The sequence below is a fragment of the Typopeltis vanoorti genome, chromosome 1, assembly GCF_054136105.1.
Source record: "Typopeltis vanoorti isolate ZY-2024b chromosome 1, IOZ_Tvanoo_1.0, whole genome shotgun sequence".
In the NCBI taxonomy this organism is placed as follows: Eukaryota; Metazoa; Arthropoda; class Arachnida; order Uropygi; family Thelyphonidae; genus Typopeltis; species Typopeltis vanoorti.
In genome coordinates, this window is record NC_143549.1 from 47,537,823 (window position 1) to 47,559,156 (window position 21,334).

A 21,334-nucleotide genomic window follows, 5' to 3' on the forward strand; every position below is an offset into this window, starting at 1 on the left:
GGCTGACAAAATAAAATTTTCTATAAAATTTACAGTAAATTGTGTTTATTTTATATTAGATTGTAATATATTATTATTATATTAAAGCGCTACTCCAACAGTTCTCTATTACAGCGATTTTCAACCGGTGTGCCGCGAGATTTATGAAAACAAATTAATTGAAAGAATTAATGTTGTAATTTGCGCATTTACTGATTAGTGTCTGGTCTTTCATCTTCTTGTGTGTGTGTAAATCAATCAAAATTATGCCGATTTTTTGCCAGATCATCAAAAAAATGACAAGAATATATTTTTAGTGTGCCGCAGAATTTTAATAATTAGTCTAGGTGTGCCGTGTTATGAAAAAGGTTGAAAATCACTGCTCTATTATAACACAGGATTATGTATTTGGATTCAGCGGTAAAAAAATAGAAATAGAATTCTTTTGATTGTTGCGTATAAAATCAAACTCTTGTTGAACTGCTTTGTTGAGAAAAAACGAAACTATAATAACAATGTCAAAATCGATTCAATTGTGCACTATTTTTTTAAATTCTACGTACACAACAGTTGATTTAACAAACTAGTGCCTTCCTAATAGAAGTATTTGGAGTTTTTTAAAGAACACGTTCTCATCTCCTAACAAGCCTATGGGGACATTTCGTTTATTTACTAGCAATCTTCTAAAACAAGCAGGATTTAGAATGCAAGATGATACTGATAATGATCACGATTATGTTGTTGTTGTTGATGATGATGATGAAGATATCCAAAAATATTTGGACTTTTACGACAACTGGAAGCATCAACATCTGCATTGGGGACTGATTCGCGACTTTGATTTCGATTATGCGCAGACATTAATTTATTCTCTCGCTAAAATGTGCTTTTGGAAGAATGTTCCAAATATGAGGCTGGCTGGTGATGTTCTAAAGAGCATGTATGAATTTGATGTCTTTCGAGGAATTTTGAAACAAGAGCTACTTTATCCCCAAAAGATCCACCATTTATGGGCATGGCCAGGACGAGACATACCTAAGAAAAGAACAGTGCAAGAATCCCCCGTGTCTTACTTCAATCGTGTCGCCAATGCAAACAGGTTGGTGTTTGATAACGATAAGAGATTTATTGATATCATTTGCTACAGGAAGGCTGAAGGAATCAAACTCAGCATTTTTAATTTTAAACCCGATGTGTTGTTACAGTTGTTGAGGTTCGGGGGGAACTTAAATTTACCAACAAGAGTTGAACCTCGTTCAGAAGATATAGATAGGCCTTATTATCTTATTTTATTCTGCGTACAACAGCTCATTTTTAGTGAGTTCAGTATAAGCGAAGAGAAGGATAACTTCCAGGAGAGAATTAAATGCGTTCAGATAATTCTTCGTGCTACCACCCAGTTATCTGTCTGCAGATTGCAATCGGTGCTCAGTGAAAAATTCATTTGGTGGAAAAAAAGCATTCCTCGTTTTAAGTTTTCTGCTACGAATCTTCTTGGGAGGACCTCGAAGTGGACACCCTTTTTGAAACAACGATGTCTGAATCCATCCGAATTAACTCATCTTTGTAGATGTGCTATCAGACAGACTTTACATCAAAACTGGCAGCTCCCAGAAGGCATACGGAAGTTGGGTCTGCCATTGTATCTCTGCGATTATGTTGACCTTCAGCAGGACTAAGTCCTGTTTGTCTAAATTCAATAGGAATGATAATTGAACCATGATCAGTGTAACAAAGAAACTGTTTCCATTTTCGAAATTTGTGTTATAGCACTATTCTTATGTTCTAAATTGAATGCTCTGCCAATAAAAAGGGATGGAAATGCTCTATTTTTTTTTTTTTTTGAATTATCGTTTCAGCCTTATAACAAAGCAGTGTCTATTGTAAATTGTGGTTGTTCATTTGTTATATAATCTACCGTGGATGGCATCAAAAGATATCATACGGCATAGCGCACCACACTGCTAAAAGCAGAGGAACAGCAAAATCTTTGCGTGCGTGCGTGTGTGTGTGTGTGTGTGTGTGTGTGTGTGTGTGTGTGTGTGGTGTTGCGTGCGTACGTGCATCTGTGTGTGTGTGAACATATAGAACACTCATTTGTCGAACACAAATAATTTAAAGCGATTTAACAGGCACCAGCAACACACCCCAGCATAATTGCTTTGCTACAGTGATCAGAAATGATGACTGGTTTGCAGGCTGTGTATTATTATTATTATCTTTGTGTGTTGCATGAAGTAAACAGCTTTGGTTTTTTGAGATGTGGTACGTTTTTTTAAAATCTTTTCTGGGATTTTTATGAATTACAAACTGCATCAAAAACTAATTTCTCTGAATCTGGTAAAAAAAATTTCAACGTTCAAAAATCACAAGTAATTTGAATAAATAAATATCAAATAAAAATTTAAAAATATATACCTATTTCTATCTCTCTTTGTGGATAGTTGAGTTCATAGTTACCAATGATTCTGAAGAGCTTCGGGACGAAAGTGTAGCAAATAACTCTGACTCGTATTAAATTCTAACTGGTATGTTATTTTCGGAAGTAGCGGAGACCGGCTACCTTTGTGTACTTTTTTGTTACAAAAATAAAAAAGCATTTGATTGATTCAATATTTCTCTTCGTGTTTCAATGTCTGTCTAAAGTATTCACGCAAGGTGAAAGAGTTATACAATTATTTATATAATTAAAATTCGACATCAAACTGATACCGTGAAGATCTAATCTTCATCATATCAAGTACAAGGAGACACAAGGATAGCTTATTTTATCATGGAAAGGGTAAAAAAGGTGAAAAGACATTGTTTTTATTTCTAAGTACATGGCGAGTTAAACTGTTTATTTCGCATTGTGTGGAAACACACACGCACTGCGCATGTTTCCATACAAATTAATTTTTTAAAATTATAGAATGACATGTTGCATCGCGATGTTGCAGTAACTGTAACACTAACAATTTAGTATAGTGGGGAAGCTAAATCCCAAAACTTTTGTTCTAGAGATCTGATATAGGAATTTTTTTCAAGGCACATCAAGGGTTGAATAAGTAGGGTGGACATCAAAAAATGAAAGCATCTAATTCATTAGTACTTTGTGGTTTATATTGTATATATTATACATATTTCTATTGATATGTAATGGGAAGCATTATACGATTCTAATAGGAACCAAGCCACTTTAGATCTACAGATAAGTGGAGAAGGGGATAGTCTCACATTGTGAGATGAAATTCATCTCCAACCTGAAAACATTCACAAACATCCATACCAGGATTCAAACCGGCAGCCTGTTGGTTGGAGACAGAGTATGTTGACCACTAGCAAAAAAGTCTAACAAAAAAATTGTACTACCTTTATACAAGGATATAGGCATGAGACATGAAAATGAAGCAGTTTTCTACTCATTTCGGAAGGGGGGGGGTGTATTTGCTTTGAGAATACATCTAACAATGAACACTTATTAAATCTCCTGGGAATTAATTTTTTTCGAGAAAAAAAAATCTCAAAAATTTGCCTACACTATGCATTCTGTATGATTAATAATCTTTGGTCAATATCATCTTCACCAATATCACCAACTTTTTAGGTGAAGTTGGTTGCGATTCTGTGATTTGAATACTGCGTCTCTCAACTAAAGAAACGGTCACTTTCCAGGCGCACTAGCGCTCAGCTGAGTGAATTGTTGTAACGCTATAATACAACAAGGCAGACGATTTCGCTCAATCGATGCGAGAAGATTACCCTTCTTTATTTGACCTTGAAAACAAGCATATCTGTTTTTAGAGCGTAGGATTATCCCATCCTTAGATTGCCTTATTCTTAATGTGGTTTACAACTTTTCATAGTGGGGCTGTCATGCGTACATCAAATCATAAATTGCTGTACAAAAATATGAATCTATTTTATTCATTATGCACCGATCCACATGACTGCTTTCGCTAATGTATTGACAGAATATGGTTATTTCTTATTCTCAGTGTCTGGTAATTTTCCCTTGCCGGTTTGACAGAGGAAAAAAAAAAATCACTCTGTCTCATCAGACTTAGACTGGAAACAACAGAACATGAAAAGATCTAGAAAAGTGATCGATAGGTAAAATGTCTTTTAGTTTATAGGCAAACCAGCCAAAAGAATATGCACAGTTTAAAAATATCATACATAGCCCCATAGCCTTACTTGTCCTGAAAATAATATCGAGCAAAATAGCACACCATCATGGGCACAATTTGATCACATGCATTGTAGTCAGATGATATGCTATTATAACACCTTGAAAATATGCTCAGATGATAAACACGAAAATCATTAGCACCAAAATAACAACTTGACATTTTAACTACCACAGAGCTCTTTAAGATCATAAACAAAGCATATAACGAATCAACTTGTGTCCGTTCGTTTTTGGTCGAAAAAAATCTATATACTCATCATGAACAGACTTGATGGGGAAGTAAAAAGAAAGGTACGTACACTAGAACAATTAAAATGCAAGAAAGCCAGACCTCTGAATAAACTTACACTTCTGAAAAGATGTAGGAACAATAATATAATTCCGAAGTTTCTACTTTTCAAAGAACGTTTCCATTCTAGAAGAGCTAAAGAAATTTATTAAGGAAGTGTCGTTGACCATGTTACGCGTGAGAATACAATCCACAAGATATGAATTTAGCCAAGTTGATTCCTTGTGTCTACATTTGCGCTATATTCTAACTGCATAGATGTTAACATATGGTCTCGTTTAGATAACATGATCAGCCCTACTTATAATTTTTGCAACCTCCAAAAAACAGATAAATCAAAAAATGTCCAAGAAAATTTTTGTCGCGAGAATTACCCTAGCCGATGAAAGAGTATTGGTTAACATTTCTAATCAAAACTGGATATTAGCGTTAGTATCTTAACATATATCGGAATCAGAGTTGTCTACTCTAGTGGTTCAAAGCATACTTGAAAAACAGAAAGCACATCACGCGTTTGAGATCAGTGCACAGAAAGAGGTAGTACCGGTAACCTGTGGAGTACCACAAGGAGCTGTTAATCTCCCATTCTGTTTAACATATATATATACACACACGATATTAGCTTATCTTCCCTAAAAAGTAAAATCTTCTAGTACGCAAATGACATGGCCATAATATCCATTCACACAAGTTCCGTGTAATATAGTTTACACTATATTACACTCAATCTGATCACTAACTGGCTAACTGAAAACGGCGTATATATAAACCCTAAAAAACAAAGCTAATGATATTCAAAAACCCCCAGACCTTACCCATAGAAACTAAATAACTCTCTATCCGACATCCATCCTATACACAAAGCGCTGATTCTAAAACCACAACCATCACACAGGTGAAAACAGCACGTTCTCTCGGACTTCACTTCGATGCTGATCAAAGTCGGAATATCCACACAAATTATCTACACAACAACTCAGGATAATAGCAAGCAAACTATAACGATTAAAAGATATTGCTCCGAAACACACAAAAATATTAAATTATAAATCATTATGTGAAAACATTTTAAGATATACAATTATCATACACATTCTGCAAACTTATCAGATTACAATTGTTGCAAAATAAAATGCTGAAACTGATATTCTGGGGACAAAGAGAACAGCTCGCACATATTCAGGCAGCAAGGACAGAATACAAAATATTTACAGTGAAACACTTATGCAACTACAATCCTAAAACATCCCTTCAGTTCAACCTATAGAGCAGGGCTAGCCACAACGTGGCTCGCGTCCACCTGTCACGCGGCTCTTCACGATCTATCAGGAAAAAATAAACAAAAAGAGAAGAGAAGACAACAAAAAAAGAGGGACAAAATAAAAAAAGAGAGAAGAGAGAGAGAAAAAAAAACAGGGTTAATAAAAATTACTGCGATAAAAAAGTTTAATACGAAACACATTAAATGAAGTTTACTTTGAACGATTAGAATAATTTTAAAGTAGTCGAAACACAATAATTTTTGTTACTTATTTACTAGTAGAGGCCTTCCTTATATCCATTTTCTTAGTAAGCTCCTTAAAATGAGGTGTGTAATTAGTCAAAGCATTTCTTACAAGCTCATTACAACCTCGCCATGCGCATACTCACTCCAATACCACTGCATCTGCCAAAGGTTGCGATTTTTCTGAGTCTTACCAGAATTATTTTGGCTCTAAAAGAACGTGTAGTTGGCCACCCCTGTTATAGAATGTGAGCAAGTTACTAAAATTTGGCCTTCCCTTAGTAAACTCATGTTGTTCATTGCAAAGTACGAGATTCACTGTCAATCCATTTCTGAAAGCAAGCCCAAAGTATTCGGTTGATAGTTCGATACATCGATCTTTGTTCCACCCTTATGCAATGGGATTATCATGCAGCCTTTCCATTCCTGTAGAATCTTCTCTGTTTTGAGAGTCATATTATATACTCCGGTCAAAGTTCAAAGGCAACTTCGGCTGAACATTCTTTTAGCACCCTTGCTGATATCCCATCACTCCGTATTGCTGAATTGTTATTGTTTGTGCAACAGCTCTGAATATATTAACACCAGGTTAATAGCTTTTAGCAAAATGGGTACTAATTAGCTGAACAATCTCTTCTACATCTGTCATCTATCACACCATTTGCATTTAGAAGAATCATTCTTTCATTTTCATTCTTTCTTTTACTTACAGCATATCGTTAGAATTCTTGTGGGTTGTCTAGCACACAGAGCCAGTTTCTTTCGATAATCAGACTTTGCTTTCCGTACAACAGTTGTGACTATTCTAGCCTGCTGCTTATAATTTTCCTAATGCACACGGTACTCCTCTGTTCTTACATATCTCCTGCTTAATAAGATTACACATCCATTTGATTTCTAACGTACTTATTCTTCAAACTCCAGGGACACATTCCAATATTGCATCATTTAAGTATTTTTAAATGCTTTCCATGCACTGTCGATATTCTTCCCATCCAGCAACCGATACCATTCGGATGAACTCAGTATACTCCTCAGTTTATCATAATTTCCTGCTTTGTAGTTTAGCATGTAACCTTTTCCGAATGGAACATTCAAACACTTAGTCACTTCCCAAGTGAGTACTGTATGATCACTGTCACCAACCGAAGGGAGAATAGTCATGTCTTTAATTGAATCATCCTCTAACACTATAATCAAATCTAACACTATTTGACATCAAGTTCCTTCTGCTTGAGGAAATTGACGTCTCGCAACAGCTCAATAAATTCAGTTTCATTTTTCCCATGAGATTTTACTGCTTCCCAATAAATATTTAGATGAATAAAGTCTCCCATTATGATTACTCATTTTGCTCTCATCTTTTCTATTTGGTGATGCATTTCTTTATCACTTGCAACCAGCGCCGGCGCCTAGTCTTTTTTCTTGTATGTGCGATTAATGTTCGGCGCCTTTCCAAAAAAGTTTTTTTTGAATAAAGTGTGAATAAAACGAACAGGAAATGAAAAACAAATGAAAACCGCTTTACGGTATAATGTTACCTACGGATTAGTCCTGCTTATACAATTTTTTTTTACACGGAACTCAACAATTAATCACAAGTTGATTTATGATACATCAAAAAATAAAGAACTATTTCAGGTATATTTTCGTAAATTTTAATAAAAAATTAGAGTAATATAATCGGGTCTAGGATACAATTTCAGAATTTATTTGTTCGTTTCCCGGAAGATCTGAACGGAAGACGACGTACATTCATAATTATATGTACCATTCGTTGTTCGTTTAAACTCTTATCTCATATATTTTGATATCTTTTAGGCGCCTTTTCTTCTGCGGCGGCTGTGTATATTGCACACTTCGCACACGCCACCAGCTGGGCTGATTGTGGGATTAGGCTACAAGAAACTGATGAGGCTAAGGATCTTGGAGTGTTAATAGATAGGAAGTTGAAGTTCAGGGGCCATGTGGCAAAGATTGCAAATACAACTCAAAAGATAATTGCAATGTTGAAATGAATGTTCACATGAAAGAAAGGATGTTATTTTGCCTCTTTACAAGGCCTTGATAATACCTCGCGTGGACGATTTTGCGCAAGTTTGGTCTCCTGGTTTCCGTTGTGATTCTGATATATTGGAGAAAGTACAAAGGAGAGTGTTAAAAATTATATCAGGATTGTGGAATACTGATTATGAAGACAGATTGGGAATTTGTAGACTGCAGACACCAGCAAACAGCATAAAGAGCGACGATATGATTGAGACTTACAAACTTCTGAAAGGGTAATACAGGATTTCAATTGATGGAATTTTTCAGGATCAAAGGATGAGAGGGCATCCTTGGAAGCTGAGAATGCAGGCTGCCAAGAAGGGTGTGAGGGCTAGATTTTTCTCTCAGAGGGTGGTGCGTGGTTGGAATGGATTGCCTTTGAATGTTGTGAGTGCAAGCAGTAAGAATGAATTCACGAATAAGTATTCTAACCGATGTGTGCGTGTGTAGTATGTGGCCTCCCTCGATGAGTCTCTGATTCCCTGGAGGTCTCACTTAATAACAATAATAATAATAATAATTCACTTTTTGACATTCAATGACATTTTAAATACTGCAACCGTAAATTAACAACACGACGTGGGCTTCTGATATGCTTCTATATTTTTTCGATCTGACTGCTTGTTTTTCACAATTTTACTTTTAAATCTTGCAGTATTATTTTTAGAATTGAAACCTCATCCAAAAATTTGTATATTTCAACAACTGCTTTTTCAGAAGGAGCTACGGAATTAACAAATTCTGTAGATTCCTCAACATCTGGGTGCTGAATATCAAAATCCTGACTTTATTGTATCCAAGAAAACTGTTTTGTAGCTTTGAGACTGCTTCCCCTCATTTCTAAATAAGAGATACATTTCTCATAAAAAATCTGCTTTATTTACTTCTCATTCACTGGCATACGGAGACAGCTTTTGCTTGAAGCTGTGGGGAGGAACTTATTTACTCTTGTGGCTATTAATTTTTATTTTCAATTCCTTGTACTTAAGCTACTTCTGTTCCTGAAATTTCGTTTTTTTTTTCAAACATTGTCACAGTTTCTTGAAAAATTTGAAGGTTGGCATGAACGAATGAGGCTAATAATTCATTGAGTGGATTTTCATAAAAGTCTCTGATTAGTTTAGTAGGAAATTTTATATTGTAAAAGGAAATAAGATTTCATTCCTACCCAAATCAAAAGAATAGTTTGCAGACCAGCTACCAGAGTTAACCATTTTATAGTACTGTGTGACTATACGTTTTTGTACTCAATGTCTGCAAACTCAAATTTCGTTTGATTTTTCTACTCTTACTCTCAAAATGTGAAAATGTAACAGCCGTTTCCTAAACGTTTTTGCCCGTTCCTTGTTGTTACTTTGTACGAACATTATTTAACCTGTCTTCTCATTCCCCCGAAATTTGTATGTGTGTTATCTGCAGAGTACAATCCTTTTTTTTTATTTTCTATACCAAACGTATTAAGAGTTTAATTCACGTTTTGGGTTAAATTATCTGATGTCTCTCTGCAAAATGACCAAAAAATGATCAAGTTACTGTATCTGTAGATGTCTGTTGGAGACATCTACAAATATAGTAACAAAATTGTCACTATTTAATTCATTTTTGTACTTTATCCATTACAAAAGACAATTACATTATTAGTTATCACAGCTGTCTTTTTTTTTTGTTTTTGCCAAAGGAATAGTATGGGTCGTAAAGGTTTTGAAAAATTTTCGACTGGTAGTCACATGCTTTTAAACTTTTATCATGCATAACTGTGTGAAAAGAAAAGACAATGTACCTTCTCTTTATTTTTGAAAACAGCCCTGTGAAATATTAATATTACTTGCTTTACAGCCTTTTGATCATTCCTCCCATTCTGTTCCATTTTTACAGTTATCACCAGCTTGTAATGAGCAGTGAAACCACATAGGATTAGCTGGATGAGTGTGAAGGGGATAATCGATTGGGTGACGTCAGTCTTCTCTACAATGACTCTCATCCCATACACCCTCTACTCCAGAAGATGTCTGGCGAGTAAAAGGGATTTTGAATTACATCATGAGTGATGTCCCCGTTTGCAGTTATCAGTTAGAATAATGTCACTAAAACTGGTAACCAAAGTGTGGTTATCAGTTTGAGTGACATTTGATAACTGCAAACGCGGGACATCACGAGTGATATTATTCATGTCCCCATTACTGACCAGACATCCGGAGGAGAGGAGCTATGGGGTTTGAGGCTGACGTTACCGTCTTGACTGCCCTGTCACCCTTATCCAGCTAATCCTATTTGGTTCCATTGCTCATTACAAGCTAGAGATAACTGTAAAAATGGAACAGAAGGGGGAGGTGATTGATCAAAAGGCTGTAAGAGCAAGTAATATTAGTAACTCACAATGCTGTTTTCAAAAACAAAGAGAAGGTACATTTTCTTTTTTTTCACACAGTGTGTGCATGATAAAAGTTGTCCTTCGGCAGAACAAAAAAAGACAGCTGTGATAACTAATAATGTAATTGTGGCTTTTGGAATGGATATAGTGCAATATAGTGCAAAAATGAATTAAATAGTGACAATTTTGTTGCTACATCTGTAGATGTCTCCAGCAGATTAGTATACGTGTTCATTAGTTTTGGAATTAAAGTATTACTGTGAGAATTTGCTAATTTTACAGAAAGACATCAGATAATTTAATCCAAAATGTGACTTAAACTCTTAAAAAGTTTGGCATAAAAAATAAAATAATTTAAAAAAAGGATCGTACTCTGCAGATAACACAAATACAAATTTTTTAGGGAATGAGAAGACAGGTTAAACTAATGTTCGTACAAAGTAACAACAAGGAATGGACAGAAACGTTTAGGAAATGGCTCTTAGATTTTCACATTTTGAGAGTAAGAGTAGAAAATCCAATAGAAATTTACGAGTTTGCAAACATTGAGTACAAAAAAGTATAGTCACAAAGTACTATAAAATATTTAACGCTGGTACCTGGTCTGCAAAGTATTCTTTTGAAGTAGGAATGAAATCTTATTTCCTTTCACAGTGTGAAATTTCTTACCCCACACTAATCAGAGGCTTTTTTGAAAATCCACTCAGTGAATTATTAGCCTCATTTGTTCATACCAACCTTCAAATTTTTCAAGAAACTGTGACAAAGTTTGAAAAAAAAATGAAATTTCAGGAACAGAAATAGCTTTGAAGTACAAGGAATTGGAAATAAAATTAATAGCCAGAAGAGAAAACAAGTTCGACCCCACAGTTTTGCATATATCTCTTATTTAGAAATGAGGGGAAGCAGTCTCAAAGCTACAGAGCAGTTTTCTTGGATACAATAAAGTTGGGATTTTGAGGTTCAGTGCCCAGATGTTAAAGCATCTGCAGAATTTGTTAATTCCATAGCTCCTTCTGAAAAAGCAGTTGATGAAATATACAAAGTTTTTGATGAGATTTCAATTCTAAAAATAATACTGCAAGGTTTAAAAGTAAAATTGAGAAAAACAAGCAATCAAATTGAAGAAATACAGTACCATATCAGATGCTCACATGAAATGTTTTTAATGTACAGGTTACGGTATTCAAAATGATTAAACAAAATGGGATTGAATGTCAAAAAGTGAAATCAGTTGTGAATTGCTTGGAGTTCTATGAACTAATAAAAATGACACTTTTTTTAAAAAAAGAAAGTTCGTTCCTCAAAAAAAGACTGGTACAATTAAGGTGAATAAATATTTATTTAAAGATAAACATTTCATTTTCTTTTCAATAATTTTTTATGGTCAACATTGATGTAGTATATTATTTTCAAGAAATATGTTAAACCTACTGTAAGTCGCAAAAGCAGGCCACTCTATAATGAATCCTACTGATTAAACTGTTGCAAAAATGCTGAAGTGCTAGCCCTCATGTCAGAATATTAATTCTGATAAATTAATCTACTATTAGAATTATGCTTACAATATCATACTAGCAATGGTCTATTAATACATAGTAAAAGATTATTGGAAACATGAAGATTTCTGTTTAATTATGCATCCGAAAAATATTTACCAGTGCAAATTATCATGTCGTAGTGCCATCTGTTCACACTACAGTGTGAAAATAACAGAACAAGATAACGGTGACTTAACTAACAAGAAAACGAAACACAGAGCCCAATCCTTTGTTTGTCTCATTTTCCACTAGTTAACACTTACCAATGCAAGAAAATAAACACGGCCGTCGAAAGTATAATGTTTGAGAGTTGTAACAGAGGAATTAAGTTGAAAATTATAGAACCAGACCTAATAAATAATTATTTATTTGTGTTGGAAAATACATAACATAATAAGGATGAAAAAATAGAAAACCATTCAAATATAGATGAAAAAAAAACCAAATTTCAGAAATGACTAGTATTATAGATGCAAAATTGCTTTATGATGAAGACTCATAAAGCAATTTTGAGTCGTCATCATTATTGTCAGAGATACATGACAGAAACACCTTGCAGGTGGAATGAATTACCTGAAAAGTTAATAATCGGAATTCTTGGTTAATTAAATACACCCACCAACTGAAATGGGACATTGATTCCCTTTCCCTGGACAAACTAAGAGATTGGATAATACAATCAACATGCAAATATCAAATATTACTTATCAAAGGTAGAGAAAAGTAAGTAATGTTTTCGAAATTATTAGCCAGACCTGTTATTGATATGAACGATATTGGTTGAGCAATCGTGATGTTATAGTGTCCACTTTCTCATGTTACCTGAAACAACGAAAGATTTTGTGCTAATATCAATGCTCAAAAATATATGTATTGTATATGTATTTTAAAACAATAAAAATGTATTCATCAATTTTACTACAGAAAAATTTCCCTGGATGGGGCCAGAGATGAACAACCTCCCTCTCCCGGTGACGTCACGAAGCAGGATAACATTAGTTCAAGATCACATTCACAAGCTTGCAAAAAAGCATGCCCATGAGTCATCTCTGCAAAAAGTTACCTTTTTTTAAGGAAATAGACAGGGTAAACAAACCTATAAGGAACAAGACTAGAGTGCATTTTTTAGTTTTCAGATTTCAGCAATCATTCTTTCAGGCCAGAGATCATCTTGTGTGTTTGTCTGGTAAAGTAATATAATGAATTTTTTTATATATATATAACGAGTGAGTCCAAGAGCCTTTGGAATTTTCTTTCTTCAGGAAAATAGCACTAGACAAAACACCCCACATAACTCTAAAAGGATGGAAACCATTTCTTGTTTTGGAAGATACGTACATTGTGATGTGGTTATCAAGAAGTACATGGGAGAGACTACGCCCTCGAAGGTGTGATATCCTCTGATACTTACAAAGAAGAGCAGATTACGAATTGGACATAGGAGACTGTAATATTCTCAAATGCTGAGATGATGAACTAATCATGGAGGAAACAGGAGATAGTGTAAATAAATTTTCTCTATTAGCTGCAAAGAAGCTGAGTGATTTTCACCAAAAACGTACGACATTGATAATCATTTGCTATTTTTGGCAACTGAATGACTAATGGTAGAATTATAGCTACACATCCAAATTCTTCCGTGGTTAAATTAGACTTTCAAGACTTTATACAATTGATAAAGATTCTTTATTTTGGGACATTTACAAACACTATACGAGACTGCTTGTCTATATCTGGTGACAAAGGAATATACAGAATCATTAATCAGGCTTGGTGTCGTTTTGAGACACACCGTATCATATATATGGAGCTGTGCTTCCTATTATATATGGATCTGAAGATTCTTTTGCACCAGCTATTTTGATTTACTGTAACAAAAAAAAACCACAGTGAATAACGAACATTTTTATTACTAACACACTGGAAAATATGAAGAATGTAAACTAAAACTTGTGAAATATTTGTAGGTAATAACATGTTTCGAATTATTCTCCATGAATATAGTTGTAAATAATATTTCAGCAAAATAAAATATGCGATTGTAAACATAAATGAACAAAGTTTGGTGTCGTTAGAATGTTTTCCATATTTAAGTTACACAACAATGAAATTTATACTGTTATTCTGTTTAGAAGTTGATATACAAATCCACAATTTTATACCTTAATGCAATTCTGTTTAATTATGATAAAAAAAGTTAACATTTCATGAGGAAAAATAGTAATGAACTTTTAAGATCTATAAAATGACATCTATAAGAGATCGCTTGTGCATAATTGTGTGACAACGGAATCTTTAACAAAGATCAAAATTATGTAAAAAAGATTATTGGAAACAGATTTGTAGTTAATTATGCATGTAATAAATATTTAAGATTTTTTACTCACTTATTCTGTTTAGAAATTGATATATAAATCCATAATTTTATCTCTTAATACAATTCTCTCACTAAGAACCAAAGAGGAGTAGGGTAAATGGGGGATGAAACATTACTGTCATCCCTCTGTTCTTATCAGATGTAGATATGAAATACCATGCACACACACACACACACACACTAAATCGTACTGCCATGTGTTATCCCTACTGTGAAATTAATGGAGGGAATGAAAAGAAAAAAAAAACAGTGGGGGAAACACTAATATCCAGTAATTAATTATTTAGAAAAATGTATCCTGCTACCCATTGACAAGAAAACATGAAGGTAAAAAAAAAAGTACGATGTCATCTCTTGACACTAAACTGAAAATTCCTATAGTCGAAATTTGAGATGTAATACACACACACTTAAAATACCAAATTCATACTGTCGTCTGTTCACACTACGGTGAAATTAATGTAGGAAACTGGAAAAAATGTGGGGGGGGGGAATAATGGGGGACACCACTATATCCAGTAGTTAATTATTTTAGAAAAATTCCCAGTCAAAATTAGAAATGAAATATCACACACTTATATTAGAAAATTCGTGCTGCCACCTATAGACAAATATTCAACGATAGGTCCACAATCGAGCCAAAAACCCCAATACGTGACTAAATATCCTCCCAGAATTCCAATCTCTAATCATTAGCCGTAATGCCACTCGAACTGAAGGCTCACCTCATGTCACTGACAGATGGCAGTGCCAGGGCACATCCCAGAATTCCACACTTGATCCAAAAGACACAATGTGATGTCACAGTGAGATGTGTCCCCCCAGAGAAATTTCCAGGATTCCTTACTCTAACCATCAGCCAGAATTCCACAAACAATTACCAATAATGCACCAATGCAACCAAACAAAAAAGAGGGCGCTCACACAACTCATGCATCCAGGATACAGATGACATCACAGATACCCCCCCCAGGAATATTCCAAGAATTCCATACTCTAACCATCACCCAGAATTCCATATGCGAACAATTACCCATAATGCAGCAATGCAAACAAACAAAAAGAGGGTGCTCACACAACTCATGCATCCACGATACAAATGACGTCACAGATGCCCACTACAATAATGTCACGAAACTACTTGAAGCAGATAAGTGACATCATAAATGATGTCACTTATCTGCTTCAGCTCAATGATGTCAATTATCTACTTCTACTCAATGACATCATTTATCCTTATCTTATCTTATCTTATCTACATCTTGATCTTGTTCATAGTGATAGGTATACTTCTACTCTTGACTGCATGACACAGTTCGCCTATTTGCAGATGTTTATTCTTCTCTCATGCCTTATACATTTAGACATCTTTGCACACATTTGATGGGTCCGAACTGGACGAACACAAAGTTGAAATCGTTCTGTTCTTATAATCATTTTCATGATAATGTTCATTCCTGTCATTAACATAATTATATAACATTGTTGCTCTTACACTCATATTCTCGCCATTCCTCCCTTTATAATTTACTCTCCCTGACTCTCTGTGTTAGGTCTCATACCCGTTATTAGTTTTTCAAGAATTCTGATAGCAAACTATATAAGTCTAATCTTCCATCAAACCAAGCAATTCCTGAGAAGCATTAACAAGCATTTCCTACTTTTCTGCAATAAGAAAATATTCAAACTTGCCATCAGTCATTTGATCAGGACTTGAAATGGGAAAATTTTAAAGATGGACTGAAGCCACAGAATCATGCTCTTATACTCGTAAAACTGATTTCCAAATTTCCAGTGTACCCATTCCTTAATAATCCAAGCAGAATTAAATGATCATGTGAGAGATATGAATCTTACCAAGTTACAATCTGAAATATTAATATCTGGACTCAAATACTATGTTTATATTTGTTATGTTGGAACTTCAATGAACGGTGCATCAAGACCATGTAGTGTAAGCACCCACCTGTCCCGTTTTGAATGAGATCTCACCGTTTTCAAAAAAAAAAAAAAAAAAAAATCCTAAGTCCCAGACATACTTTCAAGACGGACACCAATGTGACCTTTTTTCAATATTCGATTTTTCCAAGATAAAATATTTCATGTAACATTCATAAACAAATAATTGCAGAAATAAAGAGTACAGTATTATTATATGCTCAAACTTGTAAGTCATATATGGATTAATTTCTATTATCGAAATGTTATGCTTTTTTTCCCGTTTCCGATTTGATTTTTCCCAACCTTTTCATAATGAAACATTCGTATTGAAAATATAAAAACCATTGTTTTCATATTTTCAATAAAAACTCAAATTACTACAGCATGAACTAAAAAGATATGAACGGACTGTTATGGGACTTTGTGAAATTCGGTGGCCCAAAACAGGAGAGCTAACAACAGATGAAGGACATTTGCTTCTTTACTCTGGATGTGACTGCAGCGGTAAAGGTGTCAGGTTTTTTGATACACAAATCATCACGAAATTATGTCGTGGAAATCAATCCTATTAATAGCAGAAGTGCTCTAGTCCGCATAAGAGGAAACCACTCAATATCACCATCATGCAGGTCTTGCCCCAACCACAGCCCACGAGGACTCTGAAGTAGAAGAGTTTTATGGTCAACTTAATGCAACAATCACCGGAGTGAATAGAAAAGACCCTTTGATTGTACAGGGCAATGGGAATGCCAAATTTGGAAAACAGACATCGGCAAGGATTATCTCCCATTTGTCGGACCGTATGGCTATGGGAAGACAAATGAAAGAGGTTTTGAATTGATCAATTTTGCCTCACAAAATGAACTCACCATTACTAACACTCTATTTCCCCATAAATCTTCCAGAAGAGATGGATATGGACTTTCCCTGATAGCAAAACATACAACCAAATTGACTTTATCCGTAAGCACAAGATTTAAAAACTCCATCAACCTCACAATAACCAGATCATTTCCTGGAGCCGACATTGGCAGTGACCACAACATGGTCATCACAACTGTGAATATGAAAATGAGAGAAATATTACCTACAAAATCAACTCGTAAAAGATATAATATAGAAAAATTAAAAGATCCCCAAATAAATATACTATATAAATACACATTAAAACAAATGTTTGACACAAGCTTCAAGAAATATAATAATATCAAATCTAAAATCAAATACTTCTCAGAAAAGATAACTGAGACAGCTGAAGAAATCCTTGGATACAAAAGGAAAATAAATAAACCATGGATAACCAAAAATACTTTGGACCTATGCGATGAAAGAAGATATTTGAAATCTCATTTTAATAGCGGTGATAATAGAGAACAGTATAAAAATATTACTAAGATTATTAAAAAAGAAATCAAACATGCTAGAAACTAACGGATATTAGATGAATGCAAAAATGTAGAAGAGGACTTAAATAAAAATAATTCTAAAAGTGCTTTTCAAATTATCAATAAGTTAACCAAACCTTTTACTGCAATTAATTGGAGCATAGAAGATGAAGATGGAACTCCTATCACGGACAACCAGAAAATAGTTGATGGATGGAAATGTTATGCAACCAAGCGTTTTCAAAAGGACCCTCAACTGACTGACGATATTTTGGATGGAAGTTTGCCAGGGGGTTCAGAGGAAGGAGATTACCCGATATTAAAAGAAGTCATTGCAGCAGTTAGCTCCTCAAAAATAGAAAAATCACCTGGATTTTGACGTTGTTACAATGGAACTGATACGCGAAGGAGGTGACATCATCATAGACACCTTGCTAAATTTATTCCAGGACGTATGGAATACCTATTCCTAAAAAGGGAAACAGCAATAAATGTAGCAACTACAGAACAATAAGCCTGATCAGTCATCCAAGAAAAAACCTGTTAAAATACTATTGTCAAGAACTGAAAACAAAACAGAAGGCAGACTATGAGATGAACAAGCGAGTTTTCGGAAGTCCAGACACATACTACACGAAAAATACATAGAACATAACAAAATAATCTGTCACAATTTTTTTAGACCTTCAAAAAGCTTTTGGCTCAATATGGCATTTTGAGTCAAAATGCCACATTGACTCAAATACAGGAGGTTGACCAGCAACCCACCACCATGTATGGGTGGTGGGTTGCGAAAGGAGAAACTTGTTTACATTAGATTTGAACTTCTGTATGTTGTATTTCTTGGGAAATACGTCTGGGGGGGGGGGAAGACTGTTCCACAATACTGCAGTAGCAGGGATGAATGAGGAGGAAAAGAAACTTGTGGGTTTCGAGGTGTACTGTGAAAGGATGTTGGGTGGCAGCTGTATGTGTTCCGATGGGCTTAGTAGAGGGTGGGGGAATTATTGATGATGTTTCAGATGAACATTTCCCATGGAAATATTTATAGAATATACAGATTGCAGCGACCAGGCGTCTATGTGAAAGGGGGGGGGGGGTGAGTTGGTGAGGGATATGTCATTTATTAGTCTTGAGGAGAGCAATTAATAATTGCTCTCCTCAATACAGAGGAGAGCAATTATTAATTGCTTATTAATTGCTCTCCTCTGTATTGAATCAAGCATTTTGAGGGAGCTTTTTTGGAACCCCACTCCAGATGTGAGAGCAGTATTCGAGAGCTGGGCGGATTTGTGACTTGTATAGTGTTAACAGCTGTTTAGAGGTGAAGTAGCATCTTGAGCAAAAGAGGAAGCCTAGTTTTTTGGATAAGCGTTGTTGCATGGGGGAGGAGCTGAGCACTAAGTTGTAGTCAGAATTGCCCGGGGGGGGGGGCTCACTACATTCACTGCGCATTTGGAGGGGGTCATTAGTAAGGACGGGATCTAGGGTATTTGGGGAGTGGTTTGGGTTATCTGGTATTCTGGTCGGTTTTTGAACAATTTGTGGGGTCATTAGTGACTGCAAATGTTCCAATTGGTGTTATGAATGTTGAAGTCACCCAGGAGGATGATTTTGCTGTTAGGAGAGTGGGACTGCAGAAAATCAACTTTTAAGGAGAGGAAATGGAAGAGTTCAGAGTGACTGAGTCATAAGCAAAATCCTGTTAAAAATACCATTGTCAAGAATTGAAAAGAAAATAGAAAGCAGACTATGAGATGAACAAGCGGATTTTCGGAAGTCCACAAGTACAATCGACCATGTTTTTACAATACACATACTAGACGAAAAATACATAGAACATAACACAATAACCTCTCACAAGCAGATCTGTCCATAATGGCATGAGGCATTATGGAAAATTTCAGATAATTATGGTATTGACAACAAAATCATTAGGATTATTAAATCTCTTTATTCCTCATCTGATATGAGAATTGAAATTAAAAATTACAGCAGTGAACTGTTCCGGGCAGAAAAGGGGGTAAGACAGGGATGAATCTTGTCCCTTCTTCTTTTTAATTTTTTTCTGGAATATGTCATAGATGAAGCTCTTCATCAATATGACACTTGAATAGTAGTTGATGGACTAAGAATAAATAACTTACGTTTTACAGACGATATCGATCTTCTAGCAGAAAGTGAAGAATTACAAGAGATAACAGCTGCGTTTTGGGAACATTAAAAAAATATGGATTATACATAAACCTACAAAAAACAACAACAGTAATAACCTCAAAATCAGACATTGAATTCTTAAAGATACAAATTGGCAATAAACAAATTGAGAATGTAAACAAGTTCACTTATCTAGGGAGCACTTTGAGTCAAGATGGAAGTTCAAAAACCGATATTAAATACCGAATTGCTAAGGCAACCGTGGCCCTATAGAAGTTAAAACCATTGTGGGGAGATAACAGAATAGCAATCACAACCAGACTAAGACTAATTGACACCTTGGTGAATTCTATCCTCTCGTGTGATTGCGAGGCTTGGACTTTATTGAGGGAAGATGAGAGGAGACTCCTGTCTTTTGAAATGAAAACTTACACAAGACTTTTGAGAATTCCCTATACCGCTCACGAAACCAATGGAAATGTCCAAAAACTGATTGATTCAATAGACGGGAGAAGAAGGGAAAATATTCTGACAATCATCAGAAGAAGACAGATGAAATGGTTCAGATATGTGGAGAGGGCTAATGGCACTCCAAAGCAAACACTAGAAGGAATCGTTCCGAGACCAAGGGTTAGGGGCCGACCTAACCCTTGATTAAAATGGACTAATAACATAAAAAAAAACGGACAAATTCCTCTCTTTTTCAACTGACATCAAGAACAAGAGACCGAGATGATTGGAAGAGGCTAACAAAGAATATCACCTACCAGCCATGAATGACCCAACGGACCAATTAGGACTACGGGAGAGAAGAAGAGAAGAAGCAAGTCTATGTTGGTCTTTTCTTTGGATTCAAATTATTAAAACTTTTGATTTTTGTGATTATGAGTTTTGTTTTTCTTGGGTCTATTTTTTTCTTTAATGATATTTTAAGTTTATTCGCTGTTTAGTTCAGCTATCAGTTTCACTATTAATTTATATCAAGGATTTAGATTCGTCTTTATTTTTAGCACTATTTGTAACAACTCGTGTATAGCTTGGTTCCTGGTTATTTGTTGTTCTATTGATACTTTAGTTTCATTTTTTCATGTTATTGAATACCTTCGTTAGTTCGCTCACTGCAGTTAGTATGTCCTTTTAAAAAGCATTTCTTAGATTAACGCTTACTTTGGCAATGTTACGCAGCAAATCGAGAGCAGCAAAATAATGTTGGATTCAATATCCACTTAATTTCAATAAAATCGAGAGCTTTTTCAAACTCTAATTCATCCATCTTAATGTTACTTAAAGTTGTAGTATTTTAACTTCCTATTGAACTGCTAAGTTTTCTAAGGTACAAAGTTTAAGAAAATGTGCTTACAGTTTTGCTGTAAACATATTTTCTACTTGTTTCTAGGAATGACGCTTCCATGGAATTAGACTTCCAATGGAATTAAGCATCCTGTGTGTGTGTGTGTGTGTGTGTGTGTGTGTGTGTGTGTGTGTGTGTGTGTGTGGTGGGGATATACCATCAACGCGAAATACAATTTTAATTTTATTATGAAAATTTTGGAAATAAAATTTCCTTTTA

The 21,334-nt window shown here is 34.9% G+C and overlaps 1 protein-coding gene across 1 annotated transcript; it reads left to right on the plus strand.

Moving 5' to 3' along the window:
- The first annotated feature begins 629 nt into the window (after positions 1 to 629).
- On the plus strand, positions 630 to 1,658 carry LOC150109952 (uncharacterized). The gene has a single exon (XM_090400475.1). It carries the CDS (start codon positions 630 to 632, stop codon positions 1,656 to 1,658), a length of 1,029 nt encoding a protein of 342 aa, XP_090256601.1.
- Positions 1,659 to 21,334: the final 19,676 nt, after the last annotated feature.

Excerpts from the sequence above, each read along its gene's own strand:
- LOC150109952 (XM_090400475.1), top strand. The coding sequence starts at position 630 with ATGGGGACATTTCGTTTATTTACTAGCAATCTTCTAAAACAAGCAGGA.